The sequence below is a fragment of the Tupaia chinensis genome, unplaced genomic scaffold (assembly GCF_000334495.1).
Source record: "Tupaia chinensis unplaced genomic scaffold, TupChi_1.0 Scaffold149560_1, whole genome shotgun sequence".
Classification (NCBI taxonomy): Eukaryota; Metazoa; Chordata; class Mammalia; order Scandentia; family Tupaiidae; genus Tupaia; species Tupaia belangeri.
In genome coordinates this window covers 2,412,962-2,428,832 of record NW_006209405.1, presented here as the reverse complement: position 1 = coordinate 2,428,832, position 15,871 = coordinate 2,412,962, and the positions used below count along the sequence as shown (strand labels likewise).

The following is a 15,871-nucleotide window of genomic DNA, read 5'->3' as shown; positions in this document are numbered from 1 at the left end:
CCCGGGAAATGGCCACACCACAATCCCTTCTTCATTCTCCTTTCGGGATTTTGGGCACACATGCATACACACCACCAGGTCTGGGACTTGAACCATGGTCGGCCATGTGGGAGTCCAGCACTTTCACCACCATGCCATCTGTTGGCCCCTCAAATAGATTTCTAGGTGAGGGGGAAAGCCAGTTATAGAACAGTATGTATAAAATAGTCTCATTTATATGTAAACATTTTCTTTTACATGTTTAAATGTGCATTTATAAAATCTGAAAGAATATATACCAAGCTGTTAACAGTATTCTCTTTAGGAGAATGGGATTACAGTGGAACCTTTGTTTTCTACACTTCTGTAACATTTTTTATGATAATCATGTAGTATTGGGAAAAACAGACATTTCCATTTTGAAAAATTTCAAGTATTTATGCAAATATTTTTAAAATTTCTCTAAAAGTATTTGTAATTATCTTTATTGTGGGTTTGCAATGAACAGTGTAGTTATCAAAAATGTTTTCTTGAAAATTCATCCTTGTAACATACAAAGTTACTTCATTTATTAACTAAAATAAGACTTTTTTTAAAAAGTACATATCCTATTGTTTCAGACCAAGCAATAACCACTATGAAATTTGAATTTATTTTCACCTATCTGGCTTTACTGAGGTTCAATTAAACTTCACACAACAGCTGAGGTATTAATAATTTAGAAAAGCTCCATTTAATAATAGAATGAACAGCATTACTTCATTAATGAAACACAAAGATTGTGTTGCTGTTGGCTGTTCCTTTTATTGAAAGGATGGGAAATGGGAAAAGCTACATAAAAAAAATGCTGTTATTGGGTTTCTGAAAAATACAGGTATGAATATTGTGTACATACAGCCTGCAGTCTAGGCTAGCAGGCCTGATAACAGATTTTTTTTTCTAGATTTTTGCCATAGAGGTGTGTGCTCACCAGAGAAACAGAGAAATACAGAGAAACAGAAAGCAAGAACCCTCCAGTGGGGATGGTCAGGCTGCAATCCCGTCTCCTCCATTCTCCTCTTGGGATTTTGGACACACATGCACACTCACCCAATGTGTGTTTTAAGCCGCTGGGTCTGGGACTCAAACTGCAGTCAATTTTATGGGAATCCAGTGATGTAATCATTATGCCATCTGCTGGTCCCGATAACAGATCTTTTAACATTTTGTCTTATTGACTACTTAGCATGAGATATACCCTCTTAGCAAATTATTAAGTATATACTATAGTAGGGTTAACTATAGGAACATGTTGTAGATCTTTAGAATTTCTTCATTTGCATGATTGAGATTTATGCAACTTGCATTATCCTTCTCACCCATCCCCTGGCAGCCACCATTCTCCTCTCTGGTTCTGTGAGTTTGGCTATTTTAGATGCCTCATGTAAGTGGAATCATACAGTATTTGTCCTTTTGTAGCTGTCTTATTTCACTGAGCATATAATATTTGCCCAAAATTGTTTCTGCTGCTTTGCTGTTTTGTATAAATGGGGTAAAGCAGAGGTCAAGAACTTTCCTAGGCAGCTTTATAACATGCAAGTAGTATCCTTCCAATGACTTAATGTTTTCAAAAATGGTAGGATACTAGAGTTATTAGGACCAAATCTATCTGGATACTTCCCTGGATGATTCTCAGAAGGTAATGGAGATCGTGAGTACTGGGCTCAAATGCAGTACACACAAGCAATCTATTGGAGTACAGGAAAACAAGTATCAGAACTTGGGCAAGCCTGTAGTGTGGAAGTTAAGTCACTGGATCCTACACTGCTGACTGCACGGTTCAAGTCTTAGACCCAGTGGCTTGAAAAAATCATGCCAGGCACGTGTGCATGCAAGCCCAAAATCCTGAGAGGAGAAGGGACTGCGGTGTGACCATCCCCACAGGGGGATGGATTTCTCACCACCACCCTCAGCCCTGTCTCTCTCTGTCAAGTGCACACACTCCATAGCAAAACTTATCAAAAGAAACCAGAACTTTAATTTATGTGTACTTTTAGCACATTCTTTTAAAATTCTGTTTGTATGTTTTATATGAAGTATAATAGTACAGAACTCATGCATATAATTTATAAATATCCACGCATGGCTGATACATGTTTGAATAGCTCAGGGCAAGACTAGAGGAGTTGGCGAGCACTGTTCTTGTCAGTAGGACCAGCTCACTCACAATGCCAGTTCAGCTTCATCCTTTGACACAGATCAGTTCCATTATGGGCTTCCAGCTAAGTTCAATGGATGAGTCTCCATGGAATGGGAAGGATAGGGAAGGAGTCAGAGAAGGCAGACAAAACCAGAATCCTGGTGAGTGGTTCCAGTCCATGGAAAGGAACTTTTGTCTTCAGTTTTTGGAAATAAGCTCAGAGGTTCTTGTCTTTTTTCAGAAAGCAGGACTGTCTCCTCAGGACCTAGTTTACTAACTGTCTTCCTGGGAGTGGTGTGCATCGCAGCCCTGATGCTGCCTACGCTGGGGGATGTGGAATCGCTGGTGCCTCTCTACCTCCACTTAAGTGTGAATCAAAAATTAGTCGCTGCTTATATCTTAGGTAAGGGTTTTTAAGATGCATTTGGGGTATATGTGTAAGGTTTCATGTATGTAGGGGTGGTGGTGGTTTGATTTATTGATGGATTTATTTGCTATAGGGAACATGCGCTTGCTGGAGAGAGATAAAGAGAGGGAAAGTGAGAAATCACCCCCACGGGGCATGGCCATGCCACAATCCTTTCTACTCCATTGTCTCCTCAGGGACATACATGCACATGTGCCCAGAGAGTTTTTCAGGCCACCAGGTCCAGGATTTGAACCACACAGCTGGCCATGTGGGATCCAACCACCCTAAATACCACACCACCTGCTGGCTCTATTTTTTTTTCTTTTTAAGAAAAAAGAGGATTACTTCGAAAGCATGTTGAAGTCACATGCATTTGAAGATTTAATTTTTGGCCCTCAGTTTTTGTCAGTGTATTTAGTACCTAATACTCTATTTATTCAGTTATTTTCCTTTTGTTGACTTACAGTAGTATAACACATGTATGAAACGTAAAATGCAAATATTCCAGGTACAACATTTCTACTTTTAGGAGCTGCTCCTAGGGAAATGCATAGACAAAGGGCATACAGTGATAAAGATGAACAACGCAGCCCTGTTTAATCTTGTGAGCCTTTCTCTTTGAACTACTTCCCTTATTTCCTGTTCAATCTTTCTTCCTGTCATCCTGGCTCAAAAATCTTTTTTTTTTTTTGGAGAGGTTTTTGCTACAGGGTGCGTGCGCTCACCAGAGAGACAGAAAGCGAGAGACAGAGAGACAGAAAGCGAGAAATCACCCTCCAGGGGGGATGGCCACACCGCAATCTCTCCTCCTCCATTCTCCTCTCGGGATCTTGGGCACGCACGCACACGCGCCCGGCGTGAGTTTAAGCCACCGGGTCCGGGACTTGAACCGCGGTCAACTACATGGGAGTCCAGCAACATAGCCATTATGCCAACTGCTGGTAGTTGAAGTCACATACATTTGAAGATTTAATTTTTGGCCCTCAGTTTTTGTCAGCGTATTTAGTACCTAATACTCTAGTAGGTAGTATAACACGTGTATGAAATGTAAAATGCAAATATTCCAGGTATTTCTCTTTTTAAAAATAATTATTTTTTCTTTTTTATTTATTCATTCATTTATTTTAACCTGACCAGAACACACACACACACACACACACAAACACACACAAACAGAGAGAGAGAGAGAGAGAGAGAGAGAAAGTAAGCCACCAGTTCCGGAACTCGAACCATGGTCAGCCATGTTGGAGTGTATAGTGCCTTAACCACCATGCCACCTGCTGGCCCCACAGTTATTTCAACTGAACATTTATTTAGTCCCTCCCATGTATCAAGTATTAGGGTTCTGGTGATGGAAGACTCTTCCCTTATATTCACCTCTCGCCTCTACTTAGTTGCCAACTCTTTTCCATCTCTCTCAGTATTGCTCTCTCTTTCTCTCTCTTTTTTTTAGACATTTTTTTTTTTGCTATAGGGCACATGTGCTCACCAGAGAGACAGAAGTGAGAAATCCTCCCCCAAGGGGGTGATGGTCACTCTATAATCCGTTTTCCTCCACTCTCCTCTTGGGATTTGGGGCATGCATGCACATGTACCCAGTGTGTTTCAAGCCACTGGGTCTAGGACTCAAACCGTGGTTGACCACCTAGGAGTCCAGTGCCTTAGTCACTTTCTTTTTTAAAAAGTATTTTGCCATAACATGCATATGCTCACTGGAGAGAAACAGACAGTGAGAGGGAAAGTGAGGAATACCTCCCATAGGGGATGGCCATGTTGCAATCCCTTCTCCATTTTCCTGGGATTTTGGACATGCATACACATGCACCCAGTGTGAGTTTCAAGTCTCCAGGTCCAGAACTTGGATCACAGTTCGCTATATGGAAGTCCAGAGCCTTAACCTCTATACCACCTGCTGACCCCAGCTACTCAGAAAGTTTCAGTGGTTCCCTGAAGTCTATAGGATGAAGTTGCACTTCATAGTTTGACAGTCGAAGACCTCTCTGAACTAATCTTGCCTAGCTTCTTGGATATATAAATCCTTGAGTCCATAAGAATATTTCCTGATTCCAGAAAATCTAATCTAGGGTCCTAAGGCCTCCCTACTGGTCATTGCTCCTGCCATTCCCTCACCAAAAGGCCTGCCCATCTCATTGCTTTCTAGCTTTCCTGCTCATCTTTTAATACTCGGCTTCTACATTTGGGGACAACTTTTCTGACTGCTCCAGTGCTGTTTGATCATTTTTCTCTGTAGTACCTTTTTTTTTTAATGAAAAAAGGAGTTATTTTGTTTAACTTTATTTATTTATTTATTTAGACCAGAGAGGGACAGAGAGAGAGGAGAAAGAGGGAAAGCGAAAAAGCAAGTTGCCAGGTCTGGGATTCGAACTGCAGTTAGCCATGTGGTAGTCCAGTGCCCTTAATCACCATGCCACCTGCCAGCCCTCGCCCCTCTCCATAGTACATTTTTATCACTCGCTGTCCTTACCACTCATTTAGGATGGAGCATATTCTTAGGTTATTAAAGTTTTATGGGATTATATAGAGAGCATGTTCAAGAGAAACAAGCAAAGCAGGAATTCTATGCTGCTTCTCTTTGTGGCCCTAGGGCCCTGGGATACAAACAGGCTCATGATGTTTCTGTTGACCAAATCCGCTGGCTTTATTGACTCTTTAAAATGGCGTGTCTGCTATTGCTATAGCTGATGTGACTGGGTAAAGGAGGAGGTATGTTTGGTGAAATGAGCTATAGCCAGACCTTCGAGATTTAATTACATCTATCCAGTGACTGCCCACTGTAAATTGGCTTTTTTCTGTATAATAGCAACTGAATTCAAACTGACTTTGCATTCTTGGTAGAGTGCCTGCCTGTGTGCTGTATTTTATTTGCTCAATGAGGTCCAAATAATTGCTTATTGAATGGAGGATTTTGTAAAATGCATGTCTAACTGTTCTCCAATTTTTTTCCTTTCAGGTCTTATCACAATGGCTATACTTAGAACATGAACAAAGATTGCAATTGACTTCCGAAGTAAATTTATCTTGAAAATATGAATGTGGACTGCCTTTGATCTCTGTTTTACTCCATTAACATGCTACAAACTATTGAATGATTTCAAATAACTGCAAATGTATAATATATATTTTGCATTACTCTATAATTTTATTTGAAGGACTCCAGTCCATTATGTTACAGATGGCAAGGATGCTAGGATATTATTTGAAGAAATTCTTTTGATCTCTATACCTATTGTGTGAAAGACTTTAATTAGAGCATTTGTTATTTTCTCATCTTTTTTCTAATTCTCTTTGATTGTTAAGGGGCACATGTCCTTCAAAGTTAAAGGCCTGAAAGAGCAAACTGACCAGCCTAACAATAAAATTACATCTATTTCCTAGCTAAGAACATTGGCGTTAACTATGTAAATTATACCTTGCCCTCCATCATCATAAACAGATGCCATGGTGTTTCTAAAATAAGAGTTTTATAGTTAATGTGTAGAGGGTAAGAAAACAGAAACAAAAACCATGAGGTACTAAGGGATCATGCTTATCCTAGGGTCTCATAGAAGACAGGACATATTTAATTCATCTTGTGAACTACAGAATGGACTGAGGTCCAGATGCCAAGCATATGGTTTTTGTGAACAAAGTCTAACAGAAGGAGGGTGAACACTCTCTTCAGTCTAAGAGTTTTCTAAAGGAAGGTAGGCATTTATTTAGTTAGTTGGTTCACACTGGCTTTACCTCTGGTTAAGGCTTTATGTTAATAGGAGAAATCAGCATTTTTTCTCCTGAGCCCCTTGCCTGCCTAACTTTAAGTGACTTGCCCAGATTGGGATTACCAGATACCAGGTGGTTTATGGTGGATAATTTTTCACCTTTAAGCTCTAAGCCAAGTATAGCGAACCCTTGCTACCTGTGTCTATTTTATATCAGTCACTGAGACATTTTTTTAAGTTTTTATTTATTATTAAAACAACTTTACCAAAAAAGTCCCCTAAGCACAACTATTTACATTTCTTTATAGCCTCTTCTGATCTCTAACCTATAGATGTAGTTTTAACTGTTACCGTCATAGTATCTGATCTTTTGTCTTAGGATTTTTATCTGAAAGCACAATGCATTAAGTCTCTTGAAAAATCATCTTTCGGATCTTTTTACAGAATGACCTTATGCACTGCTACTGTAGTATTCTCAAGGAATATATGTGAACACAAATCTATGCCTGAGGTTGGTTTTTGCAGGAAACAGTACTCGGCTTCTAAAAGCTTGATGTCTAGTCTTTCATAGAAAATCCTCATTGTTTAACTATTTGGGGAGCATAAATCATTAAGTGGATCATGTCTGTACATTGTATAATAACTGAAAAGCACATAAATGTAATCTACTTTGAACTTGGCAAAAAAAAATATGTTTGGAGGCTATCCTTGTTTCTCTAGCCATCTCAAGTCCTCTGTATGTGTGTGTGCACATGTAAGTGTACTCACGTGTGTGTATGTATGTGTGTGATAACACATTGTAAAGAACAGAAATTACTTTAAGAAAATAAAAGAAAATGGAGACTTGCATTTGATATCTATTTAAACATTTTGGGAGGCTACCTCTGGGTTTTAGCTTTACTTCCTAAAAGTATCTCATATTCCTATGAGTGACATAAAAAAAAAGGACTAGTAATATATACGAAATAGAAATAGCCTCATGTTTCTTAATTTATCAAGGGAATTCATTTTTTAAAATTTTTTGAATAGGTAATCGTAATATACTTCAAAAACCAAAAAACTATGAAAAGGTATACAGTGAAAAATCAGTCCTTAGGGCCAACAGGTGGTTAGGGCGCTGGATCCCACATGGCCGACTCTGCAGTTCAAGTCCCTGATCTGGTGGCTTAAAAACTATGCCAGGTGCATGAGTGTGAGTGCCCAAAATACTGAGAGGAAAATGGAGGAAAAGAGATTGCAGCATGGCCATCCCCCAGAGGAGTGATTTCTCTTTTCCTCTCTCTGTCTATTTATGGCAAGCACACCCTATGGCAAAAATGCCAAACAAAAAAGAAAAGTCAGTCCTTACCATCCCTTGTCCACCCAGCTCCTTAAGAGTGACTATTTTTATTAAATATAATTCCAGTGTTTCTTTATGCAAAAATATAGCTTTATTTCTTTTATATGTAAATAGTAACAGTTTCACGAATAGTTCAAGACTGAAAGGGTGGATTTGATTCAGAGGAGCTGGGTTCACAAGAAAAGGCAAGGATGAGTGTGCCACGAACTGAGGAGAGTTTTTAATTTTTTTAATATGGAATTAAAGTCCTTTTTTTCAGTGCAAACAAAATTTGAAATCCATGCATAGCTTTTTAAAAATATTTTTCCATAAAGTTTTGGAAGACCCCCTTTATACAAGGTTTTGCTTTTTTAAAAAAACAACTTTAGTCATTTGTAAGGTTGGAAGATAAAATAGCAGGATGCAAGTGTAGATACCAAAGACCGTAGAGGAGGGGGTGGACAGTGGAGGGTGGGCAGGAGGGGCTCAGGAAAAAATCGAACAGACACAAGAATGGAAAGCTATCTGGTGCACGTGATGTATATGGCGATATCTCTGACTTGACTGACATGCGGTGCATGTATGCTTTGAGGAAAGGTGTTCTGAGACGATGCCTAGGGGGCTATTTGGGACTGATGTGTGTGCCATTATTTCCTGTCTATCGTGAAGAAAATTTGACTGGCATGATTCCAGGGGATGAACATAGGCTAGTGAAGAAAGAAGCAAGCTAGCCAAGGGGTTAGCTTACAAAGTTTAAGAGAAGAAACTAAGTGATGTCAAATGATTGAATGTATAAAATAAATTAAAAATAAATAAGTATTTAGGGTATTGAGAAAAAAAGAGAAGAAGTTAGAGTAGTTGCCATTTTGAAAACAAATATGATTCATTCTGGAAACAGCTAGCAAACAGGAAATGCACAGCAAGAGACAGGGCAATAGTTGTAATTATCTGTCACTGCAGGTGTTTCTGCCACCTCAAAATCGTTAGGCCAGCACAGTTGTGCCACCCGAGTTTACTTCAAAAGGAGTTGCACAAGGTCAGCACGTAAAGTTTCAGGTTTCTGGAAGGGATTCTGGAAATAAATGTCTTCTGGGTATTTTCATTCACTAATAAGTGGAATGACTACAGCAGCTGTTGAAGAGGTACCTACAGGGTTTCTACATACACACAGAGATAGACACTAAGGTTTCAAAACATTGTTATTACGAAAGAGATTGAAGATTTCAAATGCCACCTCGAGCCCTGAAAGCTTGCCTAAAAGGAACAATTTAGACCTAGAGGAAGTTGGGTGGGTGGAAGTTGGACCACGTGGTTACATTAGAAGATTCAAGTGGAGGGGCCCAGCAGAGATTAGCTGTGTTGTCCCAGCAGGAGGATGTCAAGTTAGTGATTATTTCATTAGGAAACTATTTGCTACACCTATAATCTGGAAGTGACAAACAACATACCAAAGAAAAACATCAGTCTGTAAAATTAAATACCAAGCAGAATAACAAAGAGTTGACCCAGCTCTGGGGCATTAGGATGAGGACTTGTCCAGTTAGCACAGCAAAGACCCTTTAAGTAAGCCATAGGCAGAAAAAGGAATAAATTGGGACACTGGTCTGGAGAGGCTGTATATGACCAAAAGAAACAAAAATGCAAATGGACTATACTCAAGATGGCTGTTCCTTTATTCACTGAAGTTTTCTGACTCACCCATCGCTTGGTTAATCAGAAGATGTTCAACAAATTAAAGCGACACCTACTATGGCCTATGTCAACTTCAGTTCAAGGAAAATGGTGGGGAATGCCCCGCTTTTAGTGAGTTTTGTGAATCATGGACTTAACATATAAGCCCGGCAGTTCAGGATGTGATCCAGGTAGGTGAGAGAAAGGCCTGAGTCAACAAAGTGAAAAGAACGAATGAAACAATTTCAGGACGATGTAGGCAGATTTTAGGTAGAGGAAAAAACAGAATCCATCTAGACAAAATGAAGTGCGAGCTGTGCTAGTGTTAAGGAAAATGTGTTAACCCCAGGGATGGAAGGCAAAATGTAAATGTGGCACACACACAGATGAAATCCCACAGTAAGTTACTTTTGCACAACTGTAAGTTATGAGAGATGAGGTTAGAATGGATTTACTTGGGGAATTTAAATGAAAGTACTCTCCTAATGAACATGATGTTGGAGCTGGTCGTTGTACTAGGTGACCTGCACCCTCTGCTAGTCTCAGGCTCTTGGGAAAGGGGTGTTTTCTATCTGTGGTTTATTTCAAATAGTCTACTTTTTAAGAGCAGTTTTGAGTTGATAGCAATATTGTGTAGAAAGTACAAAGAGTTCTCATGTACTCTCCTACCTCCCAACATGCATACCTGAGTCTGAGTTATTTAAGGGAATAGAGATTTATTCAGCTCACAGTTTTGGAGGTCCAAGGTTCAGCTGCATTTGGTGAGAGTTTTTCTGTTGGTGGCATCCCAATGGCATGCAGGGCGTCATATCATGGGAGGACAGGCGCACACGTCTCTGTGCTCATTCGTGTGTGTGTGTGTGTGTGTGTGTGTGTGTGTGTGTGTTTCTCTGTGTTCTCTCGTGTGTGTGTGTGTGTGTGTGTGTGTGTGTGTGTGTGTGTGTTCTGGTATCAGTCCCTCTTCTTATAGATCCACCCGAAGTCAATCATAGGGGCCCCACCCTAATCACTTAATCATTCCCTAAGGTCCCATCTTTCAGCATCATGCAGGTATTAAGTTTCCTCTTGATACTTTCACAATGAAGTCTCAGCACAAATTTTAGGGGGACACAAACTATAGCACTTCCCCACTCTCAACATCTCATACCATAGTGGTACATTTGTTACAATCCACAAACCTGCATTGACACATCATTTTCACCCAAGTCCACAGGAGAGCTCACTGTAGGTGTAGTATATTCTGTGGGTTTTGACAAACATATAATGACATGTATCCACCGATATAGTATCATTGACACATGCCCCCAGTGTGAGTTTCAAGCCATCAGGTCTGGGACTTAAACTGTGGTTGATCATGTGGGAGTCCAACACCTTAACCACCATGTCACCTATTGGCCCTGGGGTTTTCTCTTTTTTTTTTTTTCTTTTTTGGGGGACAGGTTTTGCTATAGGGTGTGTGTGCTCACCAGAAAGACAGAGACAGAGAGACAGAAAGTGATAAATCACCCCCAGGGTGGATGGCTATGCCGCAATCCCTTCTCCATTCTCCTCTCAGGATCTTGGGCACATATGCACACACACCCAGCATGAGTTTAAGCCACCGGGTCCGGGACTTGAACTGCGGTTGACTACATGGGAGTCCAGTGACGTAGCCATTACACTATCCACAGGTCCCGGAAGGAAGTTCTTTTTTAACTTAAAATTTTTATTATGGAAAAGTTTTAATATTTACAAAGGTTGAGTGAAGAGTATAATGATCTCGGGAACCAGCAGTTAGCGTAATGGCTATGTCGATGGACTCCCATGTAGTAGACCGCAGTTCACGTCCCGGACCTGGTGGCTTAAAACTCACGCCGGGCGTGTGTGCGTGCATGCCCAAGATCCCGAGAGGAGAATGGAGAAGGGATTGCGGCGTGACCATCCCCCCTGGGGGGTGATTTCTCACTTTCTGTCTCTATGTCTCTCTCTGTCTGTCTGGCGAGCACATGTGCCCTATAGTGAAAAAAAAATCTCTCCCAAAAATAAAAGAGTATAATGATCTCTTATGTACCCATCACTTGCCTTCAGAGATGTCCAACCATGGCCAATCTTGATGAAACAAATTTTGTAAAGGCTATGAAAATAAGGCTATTGGCAGGGTGGTATTTCTGTGGAAAAAGTATTTGTTTTCATTCATTTTTATATGAGTGAGTGAATTTTTCTGGGGTGACCATGCATTAAACACTAACTGTGCTGGGCACTTTGTGAATGGTATCTAGACCCTTGCTTCTCACAAAAATGGCCCATAACCGAACAACACAAATGTCACCTGAGAGCTTTCTGGCAATGAAGAAAGCCTCAGCTCCACCACAGACCAACTGAATCAAGGTCTGCAGATTCACAAGATCCCAGGTGCTCTGTGAATTGAGTTAAGAAGCACTGGAGTCAACAGATGGTATGGTGGTTAATGCGCTGGATCCCACATGGATCGGGTTCTGGACCCTGTGGCTTAAAAAGCATGTCAGGCATGTGTGTGTGTGTGTGTGTGCTCAAAATCCCGAGAAGAGGATGGAGGAGGGATTGCAGTGTGGCCACCCCCCAGAGGGTGTTTTCTCACTTTCTCTTTCTCACACTCTGGCAAGTACACACACCTTATAGCAAAATACTAGCAAACAAAACAAAACATAAAGTTAAGAAGCACTGACTACCAGACACAAGGTAGACACTGAGTAGCTTCCTAACAGTCTTGCAACAAAACACAAGGCAGATATCATGATGTGCAATTTACAGAGATAACTGAAACAAAAAGATATTATTTGGCCTTTCAAGGATCCCACAGCTAATAAACTTCAGTGTGTCTGGCTTCAGAGTCTATGATTTATAGCATGCTTCCTTCTAGTTAGGGAGTTCACTTCGGGGGCAACTCAGTAAAGTAAGAAACTGAGCCAGTATGCGTATACATGACATAAACAACCAGTCATCCCAGCAACAGCAGCAGCAGAAAACCAACTTGTCTGCAATCATTTGCTCCACTGAAAACCCTTTTCACTTTTTAACCAGTTACTATGGTATCATGTGGACAGCTAAATATTTCAGAACAGTTAGGAAAAACAAAACAAAACAAAACAAAGAAAACCTGGAGCAATTATCAAAGTTACTCCCTCTTGACAGTGACTGTTGACCCAAATTGCAAACCACAAGCTCTTCCAGGATAAAGAGATTTGCTATAGACCCAAAGAAATGATAAATGCATTTTAAAAAACTCAGTCAGACCAGTTTGACATCATATAGGCAGGGAAGGAGGGAAGCTGACTGATATTTCACTTTTCAACCGATTAGGCTGCCTTAGCCTGTAGCTCTGCATGAGCCTTGAACTGCTTACAGCAGGAAGGGTGGTTTAATGGGCAACACAATAGGCCCTTTTGTTTCCTGGGCAGCTTTTTGAAAGGAATATTACTGGAAAAGGTAGAAAAAGCCTAATTCCTGGAGCACATCCCCAGTTTAGCAGGAACTCATTAGATCTCAGGAACTTCTCTTCTCCAATCCTAGGAAGAGATTAGGCCATTTCCTTCTCTTTTGCTGCTCTAATGACTCTGGGGACCCACATTAATGGATCAGCATGGCTACTTGGTTTTGCAATGAGCTGATTTGATGATTAATTAGCCTCTACCAAGAACCTGATGAAGTTCTCAGCTCAAAGCCCCAGGGATCCAGTTCAGGACACTCTGCCCTCATAAAAAAAGATCAGGTGAAGAGTTGCTCAAACTGGCCTGGTGATAGGCCACCAAGGGGTTATTATTGGCTTTCTACTTTATAACCAAGTGATCTGGACACCACTTGCAGTTGTGAAACAGTAATCCTATTGAAAAGCAGTAAACCTACTGGTTCAATGGATCTAATTGTCTTTATGCATGAAATCAAATTCTTAGTGTATCTCCTGTGCCATGTAAGTATTGGATCACTTTGTATCATGTTCTAATGGATTTAATATTTGGACATCTGGAAAGTCATGTCACATTTTTTTGCATAGAAAACCAGAAAAATGTGTCATGACCTTCCCAACAAACTAATAATTTTTTTTTGTTTGCTATGGGGTGCATGCACTCACTGGGGAGAGACAGAGGAGAGAGGGAAAATGAGAAAGCACCTCCCAAGGTGATGGCCATGCAACAATCCCTTCTCCTCCATTCTCCTCTTGGGATTCTGGGCACACACACACATGCCCAGTGTGTTTTTCAAGCTGGTAGGTCTGGCATTTAAACCTTGTACTTGGCTGTGTGGATTCCAGCTACCTTGACCAACCTTGCCTTCATACCAATAAAAAAAAAAAAAAAAAAAAAAAGGAAAGAAAAAGAAAGAAAGAAAGAACAATACTAAGAAATGAGTCAAAATAAGCAAAAACAAAAACAAATAGCACCTGAGGTAAAGTACATAAGACTTCAAGTTATTTTAAGAATGTCTTTTAAACACTGAAGTACATTTTATAATGCTGTGTACGAATAATTAGTGTGTATTAAGAATACTGTATTTTAAAATGTATTAGTCACCTTCATAAAAACATTTCAAGCTCTCTTTTTATGTCAATTATTACCTTTCTAAGGTTAGTTTGACAAGATATTTTTATTTTTAATTGCCAGAGGGCATGTACACTTGCCAAAGAGAGAGAGAGAGAGGAAAAAAAGAGAGAGAGAAAGCACCCTCCAATAGGGCCTGGTCATGCCACCATCCCATCTTCTCCATTTTCCCACTCTGCCAGGATCTGGCTCACATATACAAATCTACCCAGCATGTTTTTTAAGCCACTGGGCTGGGATTTGAATGGCACAGTCTTGCCATGTGAGATCCAACTCCCTTAACCACTAAGTTATGTGGCTAGCCTGACAGATGCTATTATTTATGCCTCTTTTGCAGATGAGGAAACGGAACCTCTGACAGTATATACTTGGCCCTAATATAACAAAATTGTATAGAACTAGAGAGCTAGCTCCATAGCACAGGGATTGAAAGACCCCACATGGCTGATCACAGTTCGAATTCCAGCCTTTGTACCTTACAAAATACACTGGGTGCATGTGTGTGTGTGTGCCCAGGATCATGACAAAGACTGAGAAATGGAGGAAAAATAATTGTGGTGTTGCCATGCCCCTTTGCGGGATGGGGGGTGGCGTTTGTCTCTCTCTCTCTGGTGAATACACTCATTCCCTGACTAGAAAAGAAAGAAAGGAAAGGAAAGAAATAGACTAGACACACATACTGTACCTGTCACATTTTTTGGCCTTTATGTTGTATATAATTATGTGAGATATTATCATTGGAGACAGTTGGGTTAAGGGCAACTTTCTATGAATCTATAATTATTATTATTTTGAAAAAGTTTTTTAAAACCTTAAAGTATTCACTTTTTTCTTTATTCATGATAGAAGATGTGCATGATTGGATGAGAGAGAGAGAGAGGGAGAGAGAGGGAGGGAGGGAGAGAGAGAGATGAGCACCCTCATCAGCATATGATCATACCATGATCTCCTTCCTCCAGTCCTCCAGATCTTGGGCACTTGTGTGTGGGTCTGGCCTGTATGAGGCTGGTCAGGCTGGGGATTTAAACCACAGTGGCCATGTGGGATCTGGCTTCTATTGAGTAGCACATTACCACTACACCATGGAGCCAGCCCCTTGCATTTCTATTAAGTGCCCTACAAAACCATACTCGATTTTTCTTTTGAGAGAAGCCTACTCCACCCCATCCCATGCACCATCACACCGTGACTCCTGAAAACCAGAACTACAGACTTAGGAACCAGCTTTTCCATTTTGATTTCTCCACTTGTAGGGAAGGGTGGGAATGTTAGAGAATGCACATCACTTCTTTTATTTCAACCTACGGATCTATCTGAGGTTACAGATGGAGCTATTCCATTGGTAATGCCTTGAGCAAACTGGGAAGATTCTATATCTGACTAAGCCAGTTCTTCTCCCTGCTGTGGAAAAAAAGCAGAAACATGTTAAATTCTTTACACCTCATTTGATGTGGACAGACACATAAGGGCAGAAAGGAGGGAGAGAGCAAGCCAGGAAAGTGTGGAGACTTGTAATTCTGAAATGATGGGTACCAGGCCACCACCCAAAGCAGAAAACTTCCTATTGGCCCAGAGGGAGCTGTGCTTTTGGGGTTGAAATGCATGGAGAGATTGGCCCAGGAAGTCAGACACTTGGAAGAATAAGCAGTTCAACTAGTCACAGAGAGGAGGCAGTTTGAGTTGAACGTAGAAATCTGAACCAGCTCCTCCTCCTCCTCTCCCAAAGTACACCAGAAAAAGAGCTGGACAAAGCCTGAGCCCTTCAGTGGGAACAGGTGGCTTTAATGGGAAGGTTATAAAGGGATTTAGGATGGGAACACCTGCTGCAGGCTGTCAGATTCCTGACACTCTGTCTCCCAGAGGCCCCGTTTTGGCCTTCATACATCCCATGCATCTCCCTGAAACTTCTTCAGTACTATCTCATCTGACCCACACATCCTAGCACATGACTATAAGTTGTCTCATATATATTTTTTTTCTAGGTTTTTGTCATAGGGCGCGTGTGCTTTCCAGAGAAGGACAGAGAGGAAAAGTGAGAAGTCA

General features: G+C 40.7%; 2 protein-coding genes across 6 annotated transcripts in view; one reads left to right on the top strand and one right to left on the bottom strand.

The window, feature by feature from the left end:
• Positions 1 to 5,619, top strand: part of MOSPD1 (motile sperm domain containing 1) — a 31,561-nt gene extending 25,942 nt beyond the window's left edge. For 4 of the 5 annotated variants that reach the window (XM_006171432.2, XM_006171433.2, XM_006171435.2 and 1 more), the window contains 2 exons: positions 2,400 to 2,561; positions 5,539 to 5,619. In XM_006171432.2, the coding sequence (XP_006171494.1) occupies positions 2,400 to 2,561; positions 5,539 to 5,570 (194 nt within the window). In that variant the 3' untranslated portion in view covers positions 5,571 to 5,619. The remainder of the gene's footprint in view (positions 1 to 2,399; positions 2,562 to 5,538) is intronic. The other variant, XM_014585354.1, reaches the window with a different exon arrangement.
• A 9,519-nt stretch (positions 5,620 to 15,138) lies between these two features.
• The window catches only part of LOC102486769 (protein FAM122A-like), a 60,893-nt gene continuing 60,160 nt past the window's right edge, over positions 15,139 to 15,871 (bottom strand). The window contains exon 13 of the mRNA XM_006171436.2: positions 15,139 to 15,229. Coding sequence (XP_006171498.1) covers positions 15,199 to 15,229 — 31 coding nt within the window. The 3' untranslated portion in view covers positions 15,139 to 15,198. The remainder of the gene's footprint in view (positions 15,230 to 15,871) is intronic.